The 24,628-nt window shown below is 35.3% G+C and overlaps 1 protein-coding gene across 3 annotated transcripts in view; it reads right to left on the reverse strand.

Annotated features, from left to right (window-relative positions):
* The window catches only part of CEP120 (centrosomal protein 120), a 77,870-nt gene that overhangs the window by 18,799 nt on the left and 34,443 nt on the right, over positions 1-24,628 (reverse strand). For 2 of the 3 annotated variants that reach the window (XM_012448320.3, XM_064366222.1), the window contains 6 exons: positions 24,383-24,535; positions 23,797-23,886; positions 19,945-20,037; positions 19,207-19,368; positions 14,235-14,357; positions 6,101-6,199 (listed from right to left, as the gene is read on the reverse strand). In XM_012448320.3, the coding sequence (XP_012303743.1) occupies positions 6,101-6,199; positions 14,235-14,357; positions 19,207-19,368; positions 19,945-20,037; positions 23,797-23,886; positions 24,383-24,535 (720 nt within the window). Of the gene's footprint in view, positions 1-6,100; positions 6,200-14,234; positions 14,358-16,128; positions 16,260-19,206; positions 19,369-19,944; positions 20,038-23,796; positions 23,887-24,382; positions 24,536-24,628 lie in introns of those variants that run through there. The other variant, XR_010338722.1, reaches the window with a different exon arrangement.

Below are 24,628 nucleotides of genomic sequence, written 5' to 3' on the forward strand. Positions count from 1 at the left end.
CATATCTGGACAAAAATAAACCAAACTGTCTTCTTTGGCTGAAGAGAGGATAAGATGTGATTTGTAGTGTCTATGTTATATGGTGTTGCAAAATTGGCTTTTTAAAAAATTTTTACAATGAGTATGATTACAAGCAGGAGAAGTAATAAAAGTTGATTTAATTAGCTTTATGTTACTCTGTAAAACTAAGTTTTTGATAAAATTTAACATTTTCTAAAATAAGAAAATTGTTTAAATGCTTTGAATTTTTAATCAAGTATAGGGCATTAATAATAATCACACACACACACAAATTAGAGGTTAGTGAAAGAAGTCCTCTCCAGTGCCAGGTGCTCTGGGTTAAAGGCTCCTCAATCAAGTGAGCATAATCTTTATTTTGCCTTGGCTGCCTATAAATCCAGAGAGGAGATGTAAACATACATACACTAGACTAAACAGCGGCTAAAAAGTGGCCACTAGTTACTCTCCCACTCACACATACCATGTAAGTCTGTGGGAAAAAACTTACAACTAAACTAAGGAACTCAAGTAAAGTTTTCTGAAAATAACCCAGAGCTGACAAGTCAGTAGGAGGGCCTGGATGGTTTCAAGACACAGTTTTTAACCAAGACTTGGACCTCCAACTGTTTTCTTAAACAAAGATTTACATCCCATCCTTGGCTAAATTACATATAAATTAATCAAATTAATTACTCAGAGCGGATAAGCAAGAGGCTGGACAAGATAGTGCTAATGTCAGCCAATGAAGTCTGTGTTGTTTTAACTAAATATATCAGCTCAGTTTTAAACAGATCTACTGTGCACAAATATGGTAAGGGACCCACAATCCTTCCCAAAACATTAGTTCTCTTTCCTGTCCTGGAAACAAACATACCTACTTTGAAAATATCTGACATAAAATTGTTACATTTTCTACAACAAATGCATACTTCATAACAATGCATCATTTATTGTTTATAAAGTTGTAGGTTTTATTCTGCTTACATAATGATATTCTAACGTGTCAAGAAATGTTTTTAAGTAAATAGGCAAACATGTTATCATTTAGAGCACAAGTAGGAAAACAGACAACTTCACTTGAGTATTTGTAAACCAATGCCATTCAAGTATTTGTTTTGGTTTTAAAATATTTCTATAGTATATCTTGAAGGAAAAAAAAAAGGAAACTAAATTACCTCTTACAAGTCTAACAAGTAAAACTTTTAACTTTGTCCCATGATAGCAAACTTAAGAGTATCACTTCCTTGTCTTCTAAATCAGGACTCATTTTATGTTATGCTTATTTATATTTTACAGCTGTTGCCTTCCCAGTTACCAAAGAACAAAAAAGCTTACCACTGGGAAAAGACTTTTGTGGTTGTGAATCAAAAGAAAAAGTTTTTTCTGAATAATTAGAAGGTTACATTTTTTAATTCACAAATTGACTATCCTAGGTCACCTCTGAGTAATGGAAATCTTTGTTTAAACATTCTTCTGGCAATGGGCATCAAGCATTAGGTCTTATTTCCAAGCTTTACCAGCTGGGTTTTGTCATTAACATTTATTAACAAACTAAGATATGGCTTTCACCGTCTAATCCGTACTACACAAATGTTTTGTATAGCCCTCCAGAGGGTTTTGATGTGACAAATTACTGGCAGAGATTACAGCCCCATGGCTATTCACCAGAGGCAATGTAAAATTAACATGGTACTAATCCAATTTAAACAAGAAGTTACACAAACAATCTTCTGAACAAAACTAGATAGATGATTCCAAAATTATATTCAAGCACAATAAATGTGTTTTTAATAAAAAGTTGAAGGAAAAAATTTTGAATTTTTACACACATGAAATGTGCCAATTTGATGAAGTTATTAATTTTAATCTTACTAAAACAGTTAGTGGCAGAGCCCAATTCACTATGGTAATACCAAGGTCTATTACTTTTCTTCTTAAAGTGTTGCATCTCAGGGTAGTCTGCAGAACATCAATGATTCCTAGTGACCTCAAAATTTGGTTACAGTCTTTCTGTCCCTAAAGCAGAAAGTTTGTGGGATAAGGATTAAAATTGGTTTGGAATGAAAAAGCAATGAACATCTCTGCACTCAAAGAAATTTTCTTTCATGGATTGTAAGTTTCAGAGTTGAACCACTAATTTAACACTTTTTTTTTCCTTTTCTTTACATTTATAGTAACTCAAGTCAAAGAAGGTATCTGAATGTTTGTGATATCCTCCTTATTAGAATCAAATAGCTAAAATTACTTTGCAATGCTTTTTGGGCAAGAGGGCAGGAAATAAGAAGAAGGTAAAATAGAAAATGGATTAAATGGAAAGATCCAGAAGATAACAAAAGTGTATGAGGATGTGTGTGTTAGAAAGGAGGGATTCTTGCATTGGAGCCTTTCACACTGAATCTTCTTTTAAAGTAGACTACTTCAATACCCCAGTGTAAAACTAAGCAAAACCCAGGAATATAGGGGATTCTATTCAGAACATTGTTTACTTACATTTTTTGAAACTAACTCAAATGGTGAAAAACTTAAAGAATGTAATCTCTAATAGACATATATGAACATGACAAGGTAAAAAGTTCTTCCACAGATACTTCTCAATAAAAAACATGTCAATTATAATGAGATTCAGTTTCAATAGTTAACAATTATTCAGTTCTCTATAGAAAATGCCCTAACCAATAGGTAACATTTTCCCACCTTTTCAGCTGATTTGGGTAATTCGTAATTGATGAATTACCATTGCTACTGTTCACTGCTCAGCTTCTTCAATGGAAGCTCTATCTTCCACTTCTTCCCCATCTACTCTCCATTTAAAAACTTAAAATGATTTCCCGCCTAGAAGAGTTATTTGAAGCATTTTCTCTTGAAATATTTCTTCCTTAGCTTTGAGTGACAAATGTGGTGATAGCCCCCAGTGGTCCCCTGGCTTTTCTAATACTTGCTGACTTCATTTACATTTCTTACCACGCTGCTATACTCTATCAGTCCTCCTAGGTGAACTTTAAGTTCCACATGGGAGGAACTGCTATATACATAGCATCCCATTGTATAAAGTGCATAGCAGGTTCTCAGTAAGCACTTGCTGAATGAAGGAAAGAATGAGCAAATTAACTATAGATGTTTCTTCATCTCAATGTATTCACATTCCTTTATACTCCAACTCAGAGTTTACCTACTGACACTCTTGCACATCTGCACATTTAGCCCTTACATATTTTTTTCTTCTGTACATTTTCTACAGAATGTCTATTATAACTATCACTGCATGAAAACATCCCCCAATTATGCACACTCAAGAATTTCTAGTCACAAAGCCCTCTAGAGTAAAGCTACTGTCCAATTAGGTCCCCACAGACTGAATGCACCACCCCACAGAACACCTTTATGGCTAATCTCTTTTTAACAAGTTACTTACCATTTACTGAGCACATACTATGTATCAAACACTGTATTAAATAAACACTTAAAAACCACTCATTTCTCAGAATAACCTGTGTGAGAAAATTTCTCGTTGTTCAAATGAAGAGACTAATCAGAGAAAGTAAATTCCCAAAGTCAGAGGTAGAACCAAAATTCAACCTAGCTCTCCTAACTCCAAAGCCATGTTCTTAACTACTATTTATGCTGCTTCTGATGGAGTTTATGTCTTGTTACTTTCAACAGCTATTCTCATCATATTATTTCCTTGGCCCCAATTCCACAGGGAGTCCTATTATACCATATGCAACTTAACTATCTTGGCATCATGACTATGTATTAGCTGCTTCTCTCTCAAAATCACTTTAATTCTCATTACCAGACCTGGTCTCTCTTGTGGTCAATGATGCCATTTTCCTTCTTAGGACAGATCAACTCACAATGACCCCTGCCTCAATAATCTTGTCAGAGTGGCTAACTTTCTTCTCGAAATTCTTTCATTCCTTGACTTCGATGGATTGAGACCATAGTATCATGAAAGGAAAAGAGCCTGAAGCTGTATTCATCAAAAGCTTTCAATGCTAGGTCTATCACTTAGTACCTATGTGATCACATGCAAATTAACTTCTTTTAGTCTCAGTTTCTTCATCTATTAGGTTGGTGCAAAAGTAACTGTGGTTTTTGCTGCTTTCACTTTTGCACCTTTACCATTTTACTTTTGCACCAACCAAATAAAATGTGAATAATATTACCTGCTATATAGCGATCTTTGTCAGGATTAAATGATAAATTCTGCAGGGCTTAATGCTACCCTGGCACAAAGTAAGCCTCTGATACATACTAATTGCTCTACCTGCATCATTATAATGATCTTCACTTTCTCTGCTTGTTATTGCCTTCATTAGCTTTCTTTTCTCTATCTTAAACATAAGAATTCTAAGTTCTAGCTGGCATAACTTTAAACAGTACCTCTGCAAAGGACTCCTTTATATGTATTTTTAAAGCCAATCATTCTCCCAACAACATATCCATATTTCTAACTGGTAGCCAAATTTCATTCTGTACAAATTAAAACATCCAATTTGCAAATCCTATCTCCTTCCCACCCTCCAAACAGCTTCTTGGTAACTATACTTCCAAAACCGGACCACACACTGAAGCTGGAGCCCTTGGCATCATCTTTGACAAGACTCTTCTTGTTGCATTCCTACTGTTACTACTTAAGTTCCAGCCCTTATTGCCAGAAATGACTTAGAAAATGGGCCCTCCTCTGTTTTATAAGAACGGCCTATCCTCTCCCACTTCATGCCTCTTTGCTGTGATCATTCTATTTATTGTATTTACATTTCCCCCACTACTTTCCTAAAACACAACCAATTACTCTACTAAAATCTTAAGTATCTATCTCCAGAGGTCTATCTCAAATAGCTCCTCTCCTATGACACCTTTCCAAATCCTATTAAATAGATGTACTTTCTCCTCCTGAGTACTCTATATGGTCTTTGTCAAGGCTCTTACTATTACGTAGTAAATTTTATATTTATAGTTGTTTCTTCCTTATTACTAAATTGCAAGCTCTGTGATGGAAAGGTCAATGTCTTGCATATATTTACATCTGGTATAGTATTATTTTATACTTATTGTACATGTAAGACAGTGCTTTCAATACAGGAGATTCTTAGTACTACACATAATGTCTATCCTTAGTCTTGTCAGCATTTATATAATATAGTCACATGGTACATTATTTTATATTTATATATATCTACCTGTCTTCATTTGTAATGCTTACAATCCCAACTCCTCTATCATGTATGTTAGGACAAACTATCTACTAGTTTTTAATTCTCATTTAGACTAATAGAACTCTATGAAAGTGGTAAGCATTTAATATAATACCATAACAATGTTTAATAGTATTTGATGGTTATGGAGACATATTAAGAAAAATACAAACCTGAAAGACCCTATGTGTGAAATTTCATTCAAAAGAAAACTGACCTAAATATTATAAAGATATAATAATGATTAGTTTATTCTAAGTTCGCTTTTCTTTAAAGAAAAGGGTTCTTTAAAGGGTTAGATTCAAAATAAAAATCTTACTCATAATTTCTTCAAATGATTAAGACCAAATATGACCAAAATTAAGATTAATTTCTTCTGACGCTAACAGTGTTTGTTGATTGGTAGCAGGAAAGAAAAAAATGTAAGAATTCAGAAAACTTCTATCAATGTTTTTAAACTTTTAAAATCATGCAAAAATTCCCTGTAATTCCTTTTCTTAACTGAATTACTCTGTCTTCTTAAGAATAACATTTAAAATATATTCTTAAATTTGAGAAAATGTTCAAGTTATCCTTAAATGTTCTCATAAAAGGCACTCCCAGTGGAAAGTTTAATCATAAGAAAGAAAAGAATGGTTGTTTTATAAGTGAAAGTAAAATAAATTATTCCCAGTTTCTTCTGGGGAAGGGGATAGGTGGCAATTTTTTAAAGACCTAATTGTTTCAGTTTCTAACTATAAAAAAGAAGGATCTTGCCAACAAATTTTTGTAAAAGCCTCTAATCTCAAAAAATAGTAATATTCAAATGCAGACAAGTGAACGTAACAGATATTGCCAAACATGCGAACTTGCAAAGAAACAAGGGAAAAAGATAAAAAAAGAATAAGCTATAAACTACATACCTGTTTAAGTCTGGCAAGTTCTTTCAAAGCTCGTCCCCACTGCTGCTTGTAATGCAGTTTAGACTTAGTTGCAGATTCCAACTTTCTTTCAAGTTCAACCTAACAGTGATTAAAATGATATCAAGTGAAACACTATACCACTGTGTACAACCACTGAAAGATAATATATACAAAGAGTCTGGCTTAAGAAAAGAGTTTATACAGTGTAACATACGACATCATCTAAAACTGTTATATAATTTACTATAAATATTATGGCACATGAACATTTTCTTGTTTAAAATATAGTCTTATTTTTATTGCCTAACAGTCTATCCTAAAAAGAACCGAATTAGTCTTAACGTCCAGACAGTTACTATAAATGTACTTAAACATATATATTATATAAAGATCATAGAGTGAGAAATACATTCATTTTTTACAAAAAGCAGTTCTGTTAACATTCCAATTTAACTGGCACCCTAACTCTTAGAAGCCAAAGTTTCCTTTTGGAGGCCTATCTTCATATGGAATTTTGTCTTATGAAGACAGCCAGTACAGATGCTTTTATAACTATATTTTGGCAAAATCCTGGAACTCCGAAAACAGTGAAATGTTTTATCAGAAAGCCTAAGAAAGAGTACAAAGTCAAAAATATTTTAAGAATGTTAAAATAAACCAAGAGTAAGAAAAATAATGTTCCTTAATAACACACATTCTATTTTCTATTTTTCCTCAACTATATAAAGAAAAATACTAAAGTGATTCAATTAAAAAATATGATTATTTATACTTGCAGCAGGCAATCTGTTGTACATGAACTGAAGCCAACTTGGCTATGTTTTGGAATGTACTCAGTGTTTCAAACCAAGTACCAAACAAATTCATGTAGCCAACAGACAGTTTTACTATTAAGTGATAATGTAATAATCTGTTTGAATTATAGTAAAACTCTGTTACTCTGAACCAGACTAATTTTTACATCAAGTCTAGTTTTTCCCATACATATAGCTTCTAATGTTTTACAGAAAAACAAAAATGAAGACACTATCTAAAAATTCCAACTTCAGAAAACTCATATGAAAATAAAATGAAAGGAAAAGCAGATGGCCAAATTCCCTTCACAAAAGATCAGAACATTTTCTGCAGTAATAGATGACTACATGGAGTCAACGTCTTTTCTGCTTTACAAATTCTTAGTGCTTGGATTTAAATGTGTTGACATTTCACAACTAGACTCAAGTATCTTAAGTTGAATAATACTGCTGAGATTATCAAAGATCATCTCTTCTACTTATGCCATACTACCTCGTCATTTAACAAGAAGCCATAACTCAAAAGAAAAGAAAAAATTATTTTTGTAGCTGTGAGATAAAAGATAGTATTCAGTTATATAAGCAATCATGTCCATGGGTCTTAGATACTAGATGGTCTAGTATACTTGATGAGCCCAAAAATGAGGGTTAGGCCAAAGATAAACCTAGAGGGATTATTTATACACAATGCACCATCAGAAAAGAACTGTGGATAGATTATATACGTTCTGCCACAATTATTAAAATAATTCACATTTGCAAAGTCACACTAATTTAAAACACATATATAGTTATAATTTCTTTATTCTTAATAAAATGTTGTAGCAAGTAAATCTGAGACACAAACCTCATTCTAATTCATTCCTATCCCCAAATCAATGATTTCTTTTTTTTTTTTTAAGATATAAATGTCTATGTGATTCTAAAGAAATATATGGACCCAATTCCCAGAAAAAAATGAACACAACTAAAATTTTGATATAATTTTAAGGCATTCAAAGACCTTGGGTTCTTCAGAGCCCTTCCAGAAGTCAATTTAAACTTCTGGAAGCCTCTGTACTTATATTTTTCTTTAGGTTTTCTTGGTCATGATTGAGGTAATAAACCATAAGCCAAGTTATATACTCTTGAAAGAAAAACTCAGCTCAAGACCTACAGTCCATTCAGAGGCTAGTAAAATTAAAAACACAGACTAAAATTCACTGGTTTCCAATCTCCCTATTTCTACCCTTGATATACCTACAATTCTATTTCTCTACTAGAAGTATGGCATTGTCTCTTAATCTGCTATTCCCAGGTCAATTCTGTCACAAAGAACTCTAGATTTCTCTCCTGGAATATTTTCAAATTCTATTCCTTTCTATTCCTACTGCTACTTCGTTAGCCTAGGTTCTTCTCAACTCATCTTGACTGTAAGAGGTTCTCTTGTCTCTTCAGCCTCCCCAGCCTCAAATCTATTCTATCTACTAATCCTATAAAAACCCCTATTAAATAAATCTACCGTAGCTACTATTTATCTACAGTATTAAACCTAAACTACTCTGCTTAGGATTGAAGGCATTCCAAAATATAGTATCTGTCCTACCTGCTCAACCTGCTTTCCTCAACAGGAAACCTTACTCCAACCAGATTTGTCCCCTGTGGCTTCCCCACTCTTTGCCCAAGTTACTTCCTGACTTGAGCCTGCCAATACTTTTTTCCTCTGCTTACCTAAATCTTAAGGCTCAGCTCAGATTCTACCTCTACATGAAGCTGTCTTAAAACTACTAGATTCCGAACACCAAATGGTGTCTATCACATTCCTTGGTGTTTGATTACTCAAGGTCATTTAGGAATGACCTTGAGTCATCTCCCTGAGTCATCTCCCAATTACTTTACAAACTCTTTAAGTGAAGCCTCAAAAGGATAATGTACTTTTTCTCTTGCTGTCTTTGGTTTTTCTCTTATCTTTCCCATTTGCCCCAAGTCAGGGATGGCATATAGTAGATACCCACGAAATACTCTTACATACATAAATTTCAACTTGATTAAAAATATCTACATTGTTTCAATATATCTTCAGTCTTTTCAACCTCCGTAGGCCCTACTAAATTACATGTCTTCCATATTTCATTTTTTTTTAAATTTTTTTACAAACAGAAGGAAATAGTTTCAACATCATTTCATTTTTTACATCTCAATTATTTATATGTATGTGTGTGTGTGTGTAGATCTCCTAACTAAAAGAAAACCATAAACTAGTATTCACTTCTTACACAATACAGGTTGAGTACCGTAATCCAAAAATCCAAAATCCAATACTTTTTAAGCACTGACATGACACATAAGTAATGCATCTCAGACTTCAGATTTTCAGATCAGGGATGCTAAACAGGTAAATACATTGCAAGCATCCCAAAATTCAAAAAATCTAAAATTGGAAACACTTCTGGTCCCAAGCATTTTGGAGAAGGGATACTCAACCTGTAAAAAGAATCAAGAATTAATTACATTTGCTAAAACTATATGTTTATGTTAACTTATTTTTAGATCATTTCAGTGAAAAAAAAAAGGGAATATGCATATTACACTGAAAAGAATAGGTAATCAGGCATAACCAGAGCTTTCAAATTAAATCAGATACTTTTTAACTTGTATCTTTCTTTTTGTGCTTATCTCTTTGTCACTATTTTAAGAAATAAGATTCTGCCCTCTTCTGGCTCCAAAAAGATTTACAGAGAATTTTCAGAAGAGCTGAAAAGCCTTGTTCCACTAGGCACTTAAACATGCTGGATGAATGTATTAAGTCTAAAATAAAGGCAATTAAATTATGTACTTTTCTCTCTCAATGCAAGCTTCACGGTACTGCTTATACCTTTAATATGTTTAATGATTTTTATCCTTTTGGTAAAAGCATAGTTGGAAGGAATTTTTAAAAATCATTTAAAATTTATTTTTACTGTGGATATTACCTAGTCAACCAGTCTATATTCAGAGATAAATAAGATAACACCTTTGTTACAATTTTGATTTCTGGTCTTTAAATTTGCCCAAGATAAAATTAAAGTACTCTTAGACACTCACGTAATAGATCTTGTGAAAATCGATGTGACATTATCCAATGTGTGTTTCAAATATTTCTGGTAGGTACTACAGAATTTATATTTATAAACACAGAAATATTTTAATACTTAGTTTTATCAAAAGAGAAGAGGAAAATGTGCAGCTGGATTCAAGTTTGCTGGTAGTGAATGAATGAAGAGACTGTCTAAATATGTAAGAAAAAGAATAAGACTTTGCAATTAAATCAACGTGGGGATAAGAGTACCCCAGGATAGCTTGGCAGTTAACAGGCTACAGAAACATTTACTGAGTTCAGAAACATTAGATGAAAAATACATTTCAGGGAGATGACTGAGTTTAGTTTTAGACATTCTGGGATATCTTAAAGACTGACCTCCAACAGTCCGGGAGATGGACACTATTTTCATAATAATACCAAAAGATGATTTTTCTTTTCCACTTTCATTCTTGTATGAATGTACACTGGAGTTTTGCAGAGGCTACATGATGTGTAATATTACAACAGAGTGAATTCAAAATCAGATATAAGAATTCAGATGTCTATTATCCAGACACTAAAGAGATTTGTAAAATAGTAAAACAATGTCATTCTTCTCAATTTTTGTTTCAAGAAATAGTTATTTTTTCATAAAAATGTTATATATGTTATACATGGGTTTCCGCCTGGCCTCCACCATTTCTAATAGAGGGATTATCAATAAAGGGGCCCTGAGTCCAAAAAATTTGAGAACTACTGTTCTAAGGCATTCAAGAAAAGATGTTGGGTAGGCAGCTGAATACACAGGTCACAAGCTGAAGAGACAGGTCTTATTCTCTAACACATATTTTCTACACACTAGATGAATGATTTTTTTCCCCTTAATGTAAAGATACGTTACTCTCCTTAAAACTCTTCAACGGTATCTCATTATGTACTTAACTCTTATATTTACAAACACAGGATTTAAGTAAAACAAGTCCCAGATTCTGTGCTTAGCATTTTACAAATACTAAGTTTTTAATTCTGTTACTACCTCCATTTAAAAGATATGGAAATAAGTACAGAGAAGTAAAGTAACTTGCCCAAGGTGAAAAAGCTAGTAAGTGGCAGAGCTAGGATTTGAACCAAGCTGATGTGGCTCTTGTTCATACTGTTAACTACTATTATTGTCTAACTCTATTAGAATAAAAACCTAAACTCCTTGTGATGGCTTTAATGGCCCATACTTTCAATCTCATCTTGTACATTCTTCGTCCCTCACACTCTAGGATGGCCTTCATTCTCAACCTCAAACAATCCAGGCTTAGTCCCACTTCAATTCCTTTGCAGCTATTCCCTGGACACACCTTCCATAGCTTTTCACATTGCTAGCTCCTTATCTTCTCACAGATCCCTAATTAAAATATTAGTTACCTGCTCAAAGAGGCCTTTCTTAACCACCTTATGTGGAATGGTATCTATCCTGATCCGGCCACCTACATTGCCACATTCAATATGACATCACTCTTTTTATTACTTTTATGTTTGACATAAACAAAAATGATCTTGTTCATTTATTTGTTTACTCTCTCTATAATGGATCTCCCTGAGGAATTGGTCTTGTTCAATGCAAGACCAACAATTATCCTAGGAACACAGAAGATACTCAATAAATAGCTGGTGAAGTGATTAGCAGCAACTTAACATCTCAAAACAGTTTTGTGCCAAGATGACAACATGCCCTCTGTTAATTTTTGCTGAATAAATGAATATATGAAAATTCTGAGTAGCAAAGACGGTGCTGGTTCATAATCATGATTAACAAACGTTTACTCAGTGCTATAACATACAAGATATTGTCCTAAGAATCGGTAATATGAAAATAACTATAATACACTTTCTGCCTTGGAAGGTTTAGAATCTAGTTTGGATTATGGTAGTTCTGAAATACATATAAAATCACACAATAAGTATTAAAAGTTCCTAAAGGAATTGAATCCACAGCCTAGTATCAGATTATAGTATCTCAACGTAAACTTTAAGGTTTTGAGAGCTGGCTTTATGAAGCTATTCCAAAGTCTTTCTTTTCTTGCCACACTTTAGCAGACACCAGACTACTTCTCTCAAAGTACTCTTGGCTGTGATTGTTATTATTTAGTCCATTTTTACAAACACGTAAATCTCTCACTCCCCAATGCTACTTTTTTTTTTTTTTGAGACAAGCTCTTGCTCTGTCACCCAGTCTCAAGTGCAGTGGTGCGATCAGGGTTCACTGCAGTCTTGACCTCTCTGGGCTCAAGTGATCCACCCACCTCGACCTCCTAAGTAGCTGGGACAACAGCTGCATGCCACCACACCTAGTGTATATTTACACACACATGTATATATTTGTGTATGTGTATATACATGTATACGTGTGTGTGTGTGTGTGTATAGACATATTTTTCTGTAGAGACAGGATTTCTCCCTGTTACCCAGGCTGGTCTTGAACTCCTGAGCTCAAGCAATCTGCCCACCTTGGCCTCCCAAAGTGCTGGGATTATAGGCATGAGCCACTGCACTCACCCCACAGTGCTACTTTCTGATTACGAGTCTACCATGGTCTTCATCAAAACTCACTTCTATTAACATCCATTATGCCAATCTTACAAACTTGGGAGTAATCTCTGACTTTTCTTACCAGATAAAATTTGAACCTTTATCATCTAAGACCTTCCCCCAATGGCCAAAAATTACCCATATTTCCAGCATTCTTTTATCAGCCCTATTTTATTTTGTAAACTAATACTACAGGTTCAGCATCTCTAGTCTGAAAATCCAAAATGCTCCAACATTTGAAACTTTTTGAGTTCAACAGGATGCCTGTATTAGTCTTTTCACGCTGCTGATAAAGATAAACCCAAGACCGGGAAATTTACGAAGGAAAGAGGTTTAATGGAGATCTCACAGTTCCACATGGCTGGGGAAGCCTCACAATCATGGCAGAAGGCAAGGAGGAGCAAGTCACATCTTACATGAATGGCAGCAGGCAAAGAGAGAGCTGGTGCAGGCAAACTCCCATTTTTTAAAGCCATCAGATGTCATGAGACTTATTCACTATCAGGAGAACAGCACAGGAAAGATCCACCCCATGATTCAATTATCTCCCACCAGGTCCCTCCCACAACATGTGGGAATTATGGGAGCTACAAGATGAGATTTGAGTGGGGACACAGAGCCAAACCATATCAATGCCCAAAGGAAATGCTCACCCGAGCCCTGTTGTCCAGTGAACTAGAACCACAGTGAGGATGGCCCGAAGGAAGCTGGAGAGCAGAGCTCTCTGATGGGACAACATGGAACCATAAAAACATTCAACTACTGTCAGAGAAAATGAAGTAGAGAAAGAGATGGAAAAAACTATCCCAGCATAGATCCAACTCTCGCCCACCAGTCTTCTGCTAGTGCCCCCTGGTGGCAAGTCTACAAGGGCAAGGAAGCCTTGAATACAAAGCTGAGTAGGAAAAGATAGGGAATGGCTGGCACAATTAAATCCTTATATTTTAAAGGTAATTTTCCCATGTATTATTTGTGTTATTTTCCTCTGAATGGTGTGTTTTTTTTAATCATGCCTAAAAATGCAAGAACACATATTGTCAAACTTAGAGTGTCTATTGCACATTACACATTTTTAATGCCTAGCACCTGACCATTCTGTTTGTGGAGAATCTCAATTTAAATAATAGGTGGACCATGGCTTCCAATCACAGAAAACAAAATAGAACAACTATCCCTTCTTCCTAGCTGAGAGCTAGAGTGCAAGTCTGTGGTTCAAATGAATATTCCTGTCTAAGACATTGAATCTACAGGGGTGATACATGGAGAGAATGTTCACAATGGCTACCACAAAACAAAGTTCAACAGTGTGACACTAGAATCAGGTGGTAGGAAACCCAGTGACATGGCAGTGACAGCACCAACAGGAGCATCTGAAGTAGACTGTTTTCTGATAGGATCTTGGCTATGCCTTGCTTCCCCTATCCTGCCCATATTCTGAAACTAGTTCTTCAGCCTCCTGAAAGTTTTTCATATTCTTTCCTTACTAGAGTTAGTCAATTCTGATGTTTGCAACCAAGGACTCTAATTTGTATAAGCTACAACTGACCTAAGCCAAGAAATTCAAGTACTAATAATGTCATGTGCCTTAAATTCTCTGATGCGTTCTTATTTGACCTAAGAACACTACAGCAAAACATTATTACATTGTATACACATTACTTATTGATTTTATAAATTGATCACTGGGACTAGTTAAACTGCCCAATATTAACATGTGTACCTTTTCCAAGGTGAGAAGATTTATTTCAGACTGTAGACGGATTTCTGGTTTGCTGCTTTGCTGGTCCTTGAACTGTTGGAACTCCTTTTCCAAAATCTTATATTTATTTTCAGCATCATTAAGCTGTATTAAAAAAAAAATTAGCCATTTCAAAACAATGATATGCAAAGTTTAGCAGTATAGAATGCAACTCAACAGTGTCTTATTTTTATTCTAAAGCATGCTCATAGTAGGAAATCTAGAAAATAAAGTATAATGAGGAAAATAAAGATCCTTAGTAACCAAAAATTCAGTAAATCAACTGATCATACAAAAACTTTTGAAACTATGAAATTTCTTATCAAGCTAGTATCATGAGAATGTTTTTGGTAAAACTTGTATGTCAAATTTAAAAATTATCTTCAGAAATACTAACATTTTCTTTACACTTTTCTTTTTTTTCTTTCTTTTTTTTTTTTTTTGAGACAGAGTTTCGTTCTTGTTACCCAGGCTGGAGTGCAATGGCGCGATCTCAGCTCACTGCAACCTCCGCCTCCTGGGTTCAGGCAATTCTCCTGCCTCAGCCTCCTGAGTAGCTGGGATTACAGGCACGCGCCACTGTGCCCAGCTAATTTTTTGTATTTTTAGTAGAGACGGGGTTTCACCATGTTGACCAGGATGGTCTCGATCTCTTGACCTCGTGATCCACCCGCCTCGGCCTCCCAAAGTGCTGGGATTACAGGCTACACTTTTCTTAAGATGTCGCATATAAGAAAAAATTCAGCAAGAGACCACTAGAAGCAGAGAGGAGCAAATACATTTCAACACTAAGGCAACTCTGTCTCTCCTAGATTCCATTAGAGCAAAGTAAGTCCAAGTTCCCTGCCAATCCAGAATTAGGCCATACAGCTACAGTGAAAAGAATCTCAGGAGAAAACTCAGGAATAAAAACAGAGAGAGAGAGATTTCAGGCTAAAATTACTAGAAATCCTCAGCACACAAAGAAGGAAAAATAAACCACGAAACCAGAAAAACCATCAGCCTGGTTAATTAAATCAAGGAGTGACTGGGAGATCCAGAGTTTCCTAAAAGAATGGTAATTTCTTGAATTTGAAGAGTTGAGGAAGAATAATCAGGAATAATAGTCTAAGCAACTGCCCAGTGTCCAAAGCACAGGGGCAAGAAGAGCTGGCAAGAATGTCTCCAGATGGTGACAAGTTTGCAGACTTTTACTGGACTACTTTGAGGCCAAGAAGCCAACCCTGGCCCTTTACATATAAAGAGTGCCTACACAGGATTCTGGGATACAAATGGAAAGATAACATCTTTTCAGGTTCTCTCTGTACAGATGCGGTCGTCCTTCCAACTCCCGAGTTCTACCTCCAGGCCTGTGCCATCCCTGTTTGCTTTGAGGGGCTCCTCTGAGCCACAGGGAAGATCCTCAGGTACCCCAGTGGAGTCATGGAACATAAAGTTTCCATAGTCAGCTCCCTGTTTCCTTTTCCCAGAGACCCCCAGACCCCAGCAGCAGTGGTCAACCTCTTCTGATTCTGCTCCAGATTTTGAATTTAGAGACGATTACAACCTGGATCCCAATTCTATTTGAAAGCCAAAGAATAACATAATCATCAGTACTCTGGTGCATGACTCTTTGCTCCGCCCAATGTAATGAAAATTAAATGTGAAAAAAAATGAATAATCCTGACCTCCTGCCACAAAAGACTGAGCATTACAGACATGCCAGATAAATATCCAGGTAAGTAAAAATAAGCTCAATTTTAATGTAGCACTTACGGTTTTTATAGTTTGGTACTGTATGAATTTTTCAAATTCAAATACTATTACAAGTTAAGGTAAATTTAAAGATTATTTGATTCAATTCCTTCATACTAATAGGTTAAAAAAAAAAACAAACCTGAAAATCAAAGAAGCTAAATAATTGAGGCAGCGCCAAAGACCCAGTGAGCTAAGTCAGTAGCAGGGGCAAAAACTGACTTCAGACCTTTTCATCCCCGAGAATGTTTTCATTAAAGCAGTCAATACTTCCTGTAAAACAAAATGACAAGATAGTCTGCCTTGACTAAACATTCCAACTTCTCTTAGAACACTTTCAAAATTAAAAAAAAAGGGGCATGAAGGTGTTCTTTTTGAATGAGACGTTTTTTGAAATGTGAACAAGGATTGCTAAAGATGTTTTCCAAAAACATATACTACTGTGACTATTCATCATTAGATAAACCAATTCTCTTTCCCCTAAGACGTAAGACTTAACAAAATTTGAAATAGAAAATGTGTGGCAAAAATGGAAATAATCAATAATAAATAATTGTTATTAGGATTTATCTAGCATCTTTAGGTAATGTGGTGTTCTATATATGAAAATTTTCCATATGACAGATGCTTACCTGTTTTTTAACATCCAAAGTTGAATAGAAACCTTTCTAAAGTTTGTCAATTTTCTATTTTAAACAAAAGCTAAGAAAATATTAAATTTGGTAGTTTCTTCACAGTTCCAGAACATTATCATAAACAATTCTTATTGTTACAATTGGGTTATAAAGCAGTAAGCTTTTAAAGCATGCTGGGCTCTTTTTCCTTTGCTAAGTGATCCATAAACTACAGTGATTTGAGTTCTGGTGCCTACTATAATCTATTTGAACACAAATACTTTATCTTCATCAGAGCTCTCACTGACAGTGTGTTTAACTGTTCCTTCTACGAGTCTAGTTAGAATTGTGTGTATAATACATGCAACATGGTCAAAGTAAGGGCCCAAAAAGCTTTTCCATATATAAAATGTGAAATGTATACAGTCACGGACTTAGCAACCTGGGCATCTTGGAAACGTCTCCTGTCCTTCCTACCCCCCTTTACTTCCCCAGGTCTTAGAACAGTGGTTCAAGAACAGAGGTGTGCTTTGCGTAATTTTTCCAAAACACCAGTTCTTCCCACCAAAGTTAGTTATTCTTACATTCCTACAAACCACATACAAGTCTTTTTTCTTTCTTTTTTTTTGAGACAGTGCCTTGTTCTGTTGCTCAGGCTGCAGTGCAGTGCTGTGATTATGGCTCACTGGAGCCTTGACCTCCTGGGCTTAAGTGATGCTCCCACCTCAGCCTCCTGAGTAGCTGGGACTACAGGTGTGAATCACCATGCCTGGCTAATTTTTGTATGTTTTGCAGAGATGCAGTCCTGCCATGTTGCCCCGGCTGGTCTTGAACTCCTGGGGTCAAGCAATCCTCCCACCTCAGCCTCCGAAAGTGCTGGGATTACAAGTGTGAACCACTGAGCCTGGCTTTTACCTCTCTTAGACAAAGTACAGACGTGTATTTCTCAAGAGCTCTCCTGGTGACTCTAAAACGTGTTAAGAGCCTTTGTTCTAGAAGGCTGAATCTTCCTGATAAGTAGAAGAAGAGAAGCATCACTGGTGAATCCCATTACAACTGCCCACTTTCACAACTTTATCTTTTGTATTTTAAATGAGACTGCCCTACTTAGTAACAACCAAATTCATATTTTTACAGCCACCTAAATAATGGCCCTGTGCTGCCGTGGAAACTGTTCATGACAAAATTTACTGAAGACTTAGGAGCCATTCATCATACATATCTAATCTACACTGGAATTTTTCAAGAAAGATAAGCTTAATTTTTAACAGCTTGATTCTTTTTTTAGCAAATATTTATTGAGCCCCTATTATGTGCTGACAACCGGCCTGGACTCCTGGGATACAGCTTTAAACCAGAACAGTTTTTATGGAACAAACAATCTGATACTGATTAAATTATCATGCTAATGAAAATAAAAACAAACTGATATGACATATCATTTAAAAAAAAAGAACAGGAGAATAATGTCCTATGAGACCATAAAATAAAAACTTGACCTAGACTTGGGGAGCATGAATCAGAAGATTTCTAGGAGTAGGTGATGCTTTAGCTTAAAACCAAAGGATGAATAGAGTACACCAGGCCCAGAAAATGCAGCAAGCATGAAGATCCTGTGAGTGAAACGAGCATGGCATGCCTGAGCACCTGATGGAAGAGAAGCGTGGCCAGAGAGTACACAGCACAGGCACAAGAGTGGGAGATGAGGTCAGCATTGTCTTGTTGCTCACAGGAAGATCAGAATCGTTGCCTTGCCCAGCAACAAGTCAATGCTGAAAGGCTTTAAAGAGGAGGGTATCAAGAGTCCCAAATTTCAAAAATATTCTGAGTACAACATGAGGAGCAGATAAGAGGGGTCCATCACTGAAACAAAGAACTTTTACAGGCAGAAGGTCAAGTATGGAGAGAAGGACCACAGTGGCTTTTATATGCCTTTAAGATATCTGAACAGAGATGCCAAAAGGCAATCAGATATACGTGCAAGGTCTTGGATATGACCTTGGATGTGAAAGTCCCAGATGCACAAATTGTCTGTGAAATCATGGGCATGAAATCATAAGACTGTTTTTGCAGAAAGTAAGTCCTGAGCTTGGAGGAAGTTAATGGCTAAATAAAGGAAGATAAGCCTGCGAAAGAGCCTGAGGGTGGCCAGAAAGGTAGAGGAAAACAAGGAGAGTGGTAGTGTGGCAGTTGAGAAGAGAATATACAAAACCAAAGACAACAGTGTTGATGATATCAATCAGTTTTACTGAGTATGAGGAGAGGAAAGAGAGAGGAACCACAGACAATTCTCTCATGAAATTTGGATCTTAACTAAATTTGGTCCTTAACTGAATTTGGTGCTACATGAAGAATATCTATGTTTGCTTAAAGAAGACTTATCAGAAAAAGATTTACATTGGAAATGACCTGAAACATGTACAATTTCACACAAAATACTCAGAAAAAGAAGATCCAATGTAAATTATATTTGAATATCAGTGCAGTAAGTATGATTAATAATCTAAATTACTGGGACTTTTATCACTTTTTATTAGTGAATTATATCTCTTATTACTAGAATGCAAATAAACTAAGTATAAAAGATGACAAGTATGTTATCCAACCTGTTGCTGAAGGCGGTGTTTATCCTCTTCGAGCTGTTTGATTTTTAACCTTTCTAGTTCTACTTGGTGAATACAGTCCTCTTTGGCCCTACGGATAGAGTCTTGCAGTTCTTGTAGGTTCCGTTGACGTTCTGATTGCAGTTCCTTTTTTTCTCTTTGAAGCTTAAAACAAAGGTATCTTTAAGAGGTTGGCTTATTACTAGCTGCACTATACTATTCAGTATTCCAATATCTTTCTATACACTCAAATGTTCAGGATATTTACAAATTTATTTTCACACCCTTTTTATTTATCAGAGAGTTAATGTTCAAATGTATCAATATTATAAATTTTCAATAAATTTTCAATTAATAACACATATAAAAATCCATGAACAATTTGTGTAAATTCAGTTGAAAACCCTAACCACTTAACATTTCCATTTGAATAAAACCTTTTTCATTGTGAAAGCAAATATGCCCAAGTTTCTTTTCTTATTTTAGAAACTTCTGATTCTTGCCTAATCACATAGAATAGCACCTTGGTATTAGGAACAAATCTGTACTGCATTAACTTTAAACACTCTAGCATACTATTATACCTATTCTAATATATAAGGTATGCTGAACAGCAGTTTGAATAGCAGTTTTCTGCATATCTGCAAGACTATTTTCATGAAATAAATAGAGCACAAAGTAATAAACAGTATGAATTTAATATATAGACTCTGAAATAAAGATATATGATAGATGAAATACCTCTGATTCTGCACTAGCAAGTTGCTGCTCTCGCTTCTCCAGGTCAATTAGAGTTTTTTGAAGTTTTCCTTCTAGAATAGTATATTCAGCCACCTAAAATAGAGTTAAAATATGTACAATTTTACTGAGAGGACTTGAGAATATGAAAGTCACAAATTACATCCGCCAATTCAAAGAAAAAAATGTACTTTTACAAATTTGAGACAGGTGAGGGCCATCATATTTCCTCCTCCTAATCTTTTTTCTTCTCCAAGATAAACACAAATTTTAACTGCCATTCATATATTATGATAGCCACATCCTCTAAGATGTTAGACTTAATCTAAATTTATAGCAGATAGAGACAAAAGAGTGTTAAATTTGAGATGCATATGTAGTGTAAGCAACTAAATAGCCAAGTGCAGAGTCCAGGGAAGAAGTCAGGGATGGGGGTGTGTGTGGTGGGTGTCTTGATGTATACAATGCCAAGAGAGTGAATAAAATCATCAAAGGAGTGAGTATACAGAGAGAAGAAAAGATGATATGTGAGGACTGGGCTCTGGGACAAGCCAATAAAGCCAACATGAGGAGGATCTAGCATGAAAATTAGGAAAGAGAGATCAGTGAAGACAGCAGAATACAACAGTAGAGAAGTGTAGTCCAAAAAAAAAGTATAGTCAAAGAAGCCAAGTAGAGGACGTGTTTCAATGACAGAGATAAACTGGGTAAGGATAAGGAAGGATTGTTTGTTAAGAGAAAAACTGTTCTGGTAAGTGAGAAAATGAATTGACTAGGGAAAGCAGTAGGATTGTGAGCAGCCATGAAGAAGTCTCAGCACTTGAGGTACCTAAACCTCCTTAAAATCATCTCTTTAACACCCATCTTTTCTCCATAACCTTTCACTACTATTACTTTTCGGCTTTCACTTCTTTTATGCATATTGCCTCCCTAGTCTCCTGGACTTTAGTTTCACAATCCTCTATTCTATCCACTATACTTCCATCAGAATTATTGTTATAGAATGAAAACCTAATTATCTTAGATTATTTTATATAAAAATCTTCATTTAAAAAGTTTCTCATATTTCTACCTTTCTCAACCAGGGTTTATCATCTGAACCACAAAAAACAGAAAATGATTTAAGTATTTTCTCCATCTTCTCCTAAAATGGTACATAATCACCATTTTTTATTACCAACAATGGATCCCTTAAAGTATTAAGGGCTTCATTCTCTCAGGAAGGCCTGGCTAAAAAAAGTCTACAGTATCTAGTCTAAACTCTACATGGATTACGAGATCATTTATACTCCAGGGCATCAACCTCTCTTACCTTATTTCTTGAGGCACATTCTTTCTTCCCCTCCTCCAAAATCAAACTACATATAATTTTCTTAATGCAGAGTCTATTTCAAGCTTCTCTGACTTTTGCTCAAGGGGCTCTCTCTGTCTGGAATACCCTTTGAGTCTATCTGGCAATATCCACTAATCCTCACCAAAGTGAAAGCATGATCTTATCTACAGAACACTTCCTCGTGCTCCCTTATAAACAGAAAAGGCTTACATATAATTGACATTTTAAAAATACTCTAGTGAGAATCTCAGAGTATTTAGCTTTAAAAGATTTCATACTGAAAAACAACTGTTTTTTTTTTTCACTACTGACTTGATTTCATAGTGGCTGATAAAATTTAAAAGAAAAACTAATCCACGCAAGGTAGGATACTGTAAGACAAATGAATTACAGTATTTGGTCTCCAAATGCACTGAGGTTGAAAGAAAATGGCAAATCTCAATCTCAAATCTACCTTTACGATATGACTAATTTGAATAAACAGCACAATCACTTACTAAGTAGGCATCATATTGATTTCTGACTGGAGCTATTAACTAGCCAGGAGCTCATCATTTCAGGCTGAAAGAGCTGAAGTTGTATAAATGCAAACCAATTAAAAATTTCAACTGAAAAGATCATTATTACCAAAATGACAATAAACCAAAAATTATTTGGTGAGTTTTCACAGAAAGTTTAATTATGGCACAAATTGAATTTGTCATGGTTTTAGTAATTTTATTAACTTTTCAAATATTTTCTGATTTGAATTTTGCAGACCTCAACACTAAAATACTCTTCAACAGCACTGCAGAAAAATGGTTCAAGGATAAACTCATCTTGTCCTAAAGGCTAGGTTAAAAAAATTTTTTTTTTTTTTTTTTTTGAGACGGAGTTTCGCTGTTACCCAGGCTGGAGTGCAATGGTGCGATCTCAGCTCACCGCAACCTCCGCCTCCTGGGTTCAGGCAATTCTCCTGCCTCAGCCTCCTGAGTAGCTGGGATTATAGGTACGCGCCACCATGCCCAGCTAATTTTTTGTATTTTTAGTAGAGACGGGGTTTCACCATGTTGACCAGGATAGTCTCGATCTCTTGACCTCGTGATCCACCCGCCTCGGCCTCCCAAAGTGCTGGGATTACAGGCATGAGCCATCACACCCGGCCAAAAAAATTTTTAATTAAAACAATGTTTTCCAGCTCCCCCAGATTCAATGAGTATCTAATAGGAGAGGTCTGTAAATATTACTTAATATAAAACTCACTATTAAATAACAGTACAACTAGAATAATGTTAAAATGTATGTTAGGACTTCTACTTAAAATAATTTTGGTTATCTAAACTTTCCTTAAGAATAGAGACTTTGATGTACTCTTGTGATTTTTGTCTTTCAGCTTTTTAAAAAGTTCACTGGTTATTCAAGTTTTTAATGGTGAGAATTAAGTTAGAAAAAGCTGATACGGTTATTTTAAAATCAAAGGCCTAAGTACTTCTGCTTCCACCCATAAAAGACAAATAGCTCTCCTCTATAAACACAAAATGAACAACATATATGAAACAACTGTTTTCAGACATTGGGCAACAGACAGCACGGGACAATGATCCCTAAAGGTGCGAAATAAATGAGCCAACCCCTACCATACATCTAGCTTACTGCCTGAAGACTGTGGCTCAAGGAAGGAGAACCCAACAGACACTTGCAATCTTGCTGAGCTCAGAAAACGGAATGGAAACCAGAGAGGCTGAGGCAACTAGAGTTGACAAGAGGAGGGGGTTACAGAGAGGAGGAGCACTGGAGACCTGCCGAGCCATCCCCTCAAATCTGAAGCTGAATACTGATTAGCCACTCTAATAAGAGTATTTCTAAAGTCCTAAAATTATTAATAGAATATTTGAAGAAAGTCTAATTGTTAGGGTTGTTCTATTTAATAACTTGAGTGTAAACTGATAAATATTAAGCTTTTGCTTTCAGAAATAAGACCAGATGGTCTCATGTTATCATTTTTTAAAATGTGATTTATTTTATAATTCTGAAAAATAGCTTAGAAGTTTGAGGCACTTTAACTTACAGATTATACTATGTAGTTAATATACATATTGAAATGTGCGATTTTCTTTTTTATATATCAGCAGGGTTTTTCTCTATTCATTTTTGTATAGTCACACACACACACACACACACACACACACACACACACACATATATATTTTTAAGAAATGAGGGTCTCACTATTTTGTCCAGACTGGTCTCAAAGTCCTGGCCTCAAGCAATCCTCCCTCAGCCTCCCAAAGTGCTAGGATTACAGGTGTGAGCCACAATATCTGGTCTATTTTTGAATAGGTAATACATTTGCATATTTCAAAAGCACAAAATACTTTACAGTGAAAAGCCTCACTTCTACCCAGAGCCATCATTCACTTCTTCCATGCCAATATATAACCACTAAAATTAGTTATTCCTTCCAAAGAGTGTCTTTAATGCAAATATAAGATATTATCATTAGTGTTCTTCCTTTTCTTCCTCACTTTTACACAAGTTGTTACCTTTTTCTTTACTAGTGATTCTCTTTCTCGGTCCCTTTTCTTCCATTCCTCTGCAAGAGCTTGCATATGAGCCAGTTCTTTCTGTTTCAGCTACAAAAGAAAGAAAAATGAAGTCACCAAAAAACCCCAAATATTTCAAATAAATTAATCAGTTGTCAGTTAAAGAACCAATGCTGATCACTAATATTTTTTTCAGGCATTCTTTTTTATTCTTTAAAAAAAAAAAAAAAAAGTGGATGCCTGAAGCAAGTAATACCCATTTGAGCACACTTCAAGAAAGTATAAAGCTAATAGTGGGTTGTGCTTTCTAACTTGTTTGGAGACTAATGATACAGGGTTCCAGGAGGGTATGCCAAATGAGGACATGCAATTTAAAGAGTAACTTTCTTTCCTAATAATCATGAGCAAAGTTTACAGAATTCTGAGTGGCTTCTGGCAAGTTGCCACATTTCAGGTATTTTTTGATTCTCATTTTTTTTTTTAGATAGGGTACCTACAGAACATAGAGATTAAACCTTGCTATGGAGAAGAAAAAATATACTGAGTAGACAAAACAGATTTTTTAAAGTAACATTTAAAAAGTAACCTGATTTTCAAAAATATCTTCTTGCATCTCCTTCCACATTTCTAGCTCAAGTGCTGCTTTGTATTCTAAGGTTTCACGAGGCTCTGTCTGGATCTCTGAAGGACAAGGTGCTGGAGGAAGAGAAGATGGCTTTTGTTGTACAGCAGATACACCCTAAGATATGAACCAAAAAGCACATTTAAACACTCACACACATAGGCACATTAGATTCCTTTTAAAAAATAATTTGATAACATTCAATTATAT

Source organism: Aotus nancymaae, unplaced genomic scaffold (assembly GCF_030222135.1).
Source record: "Aotus nancymaae isolate 86718 unplaced genomic scaffold, 86718_ANA_hifiasm-v0.15.2.pri h1tg000064l_0, whole genome shotgun sequence".
NCBI lineage: Eukaryota > Metazoa > Chordata > Mammalia > Primates > Aotidae > Aotus > Aotus nancymaae.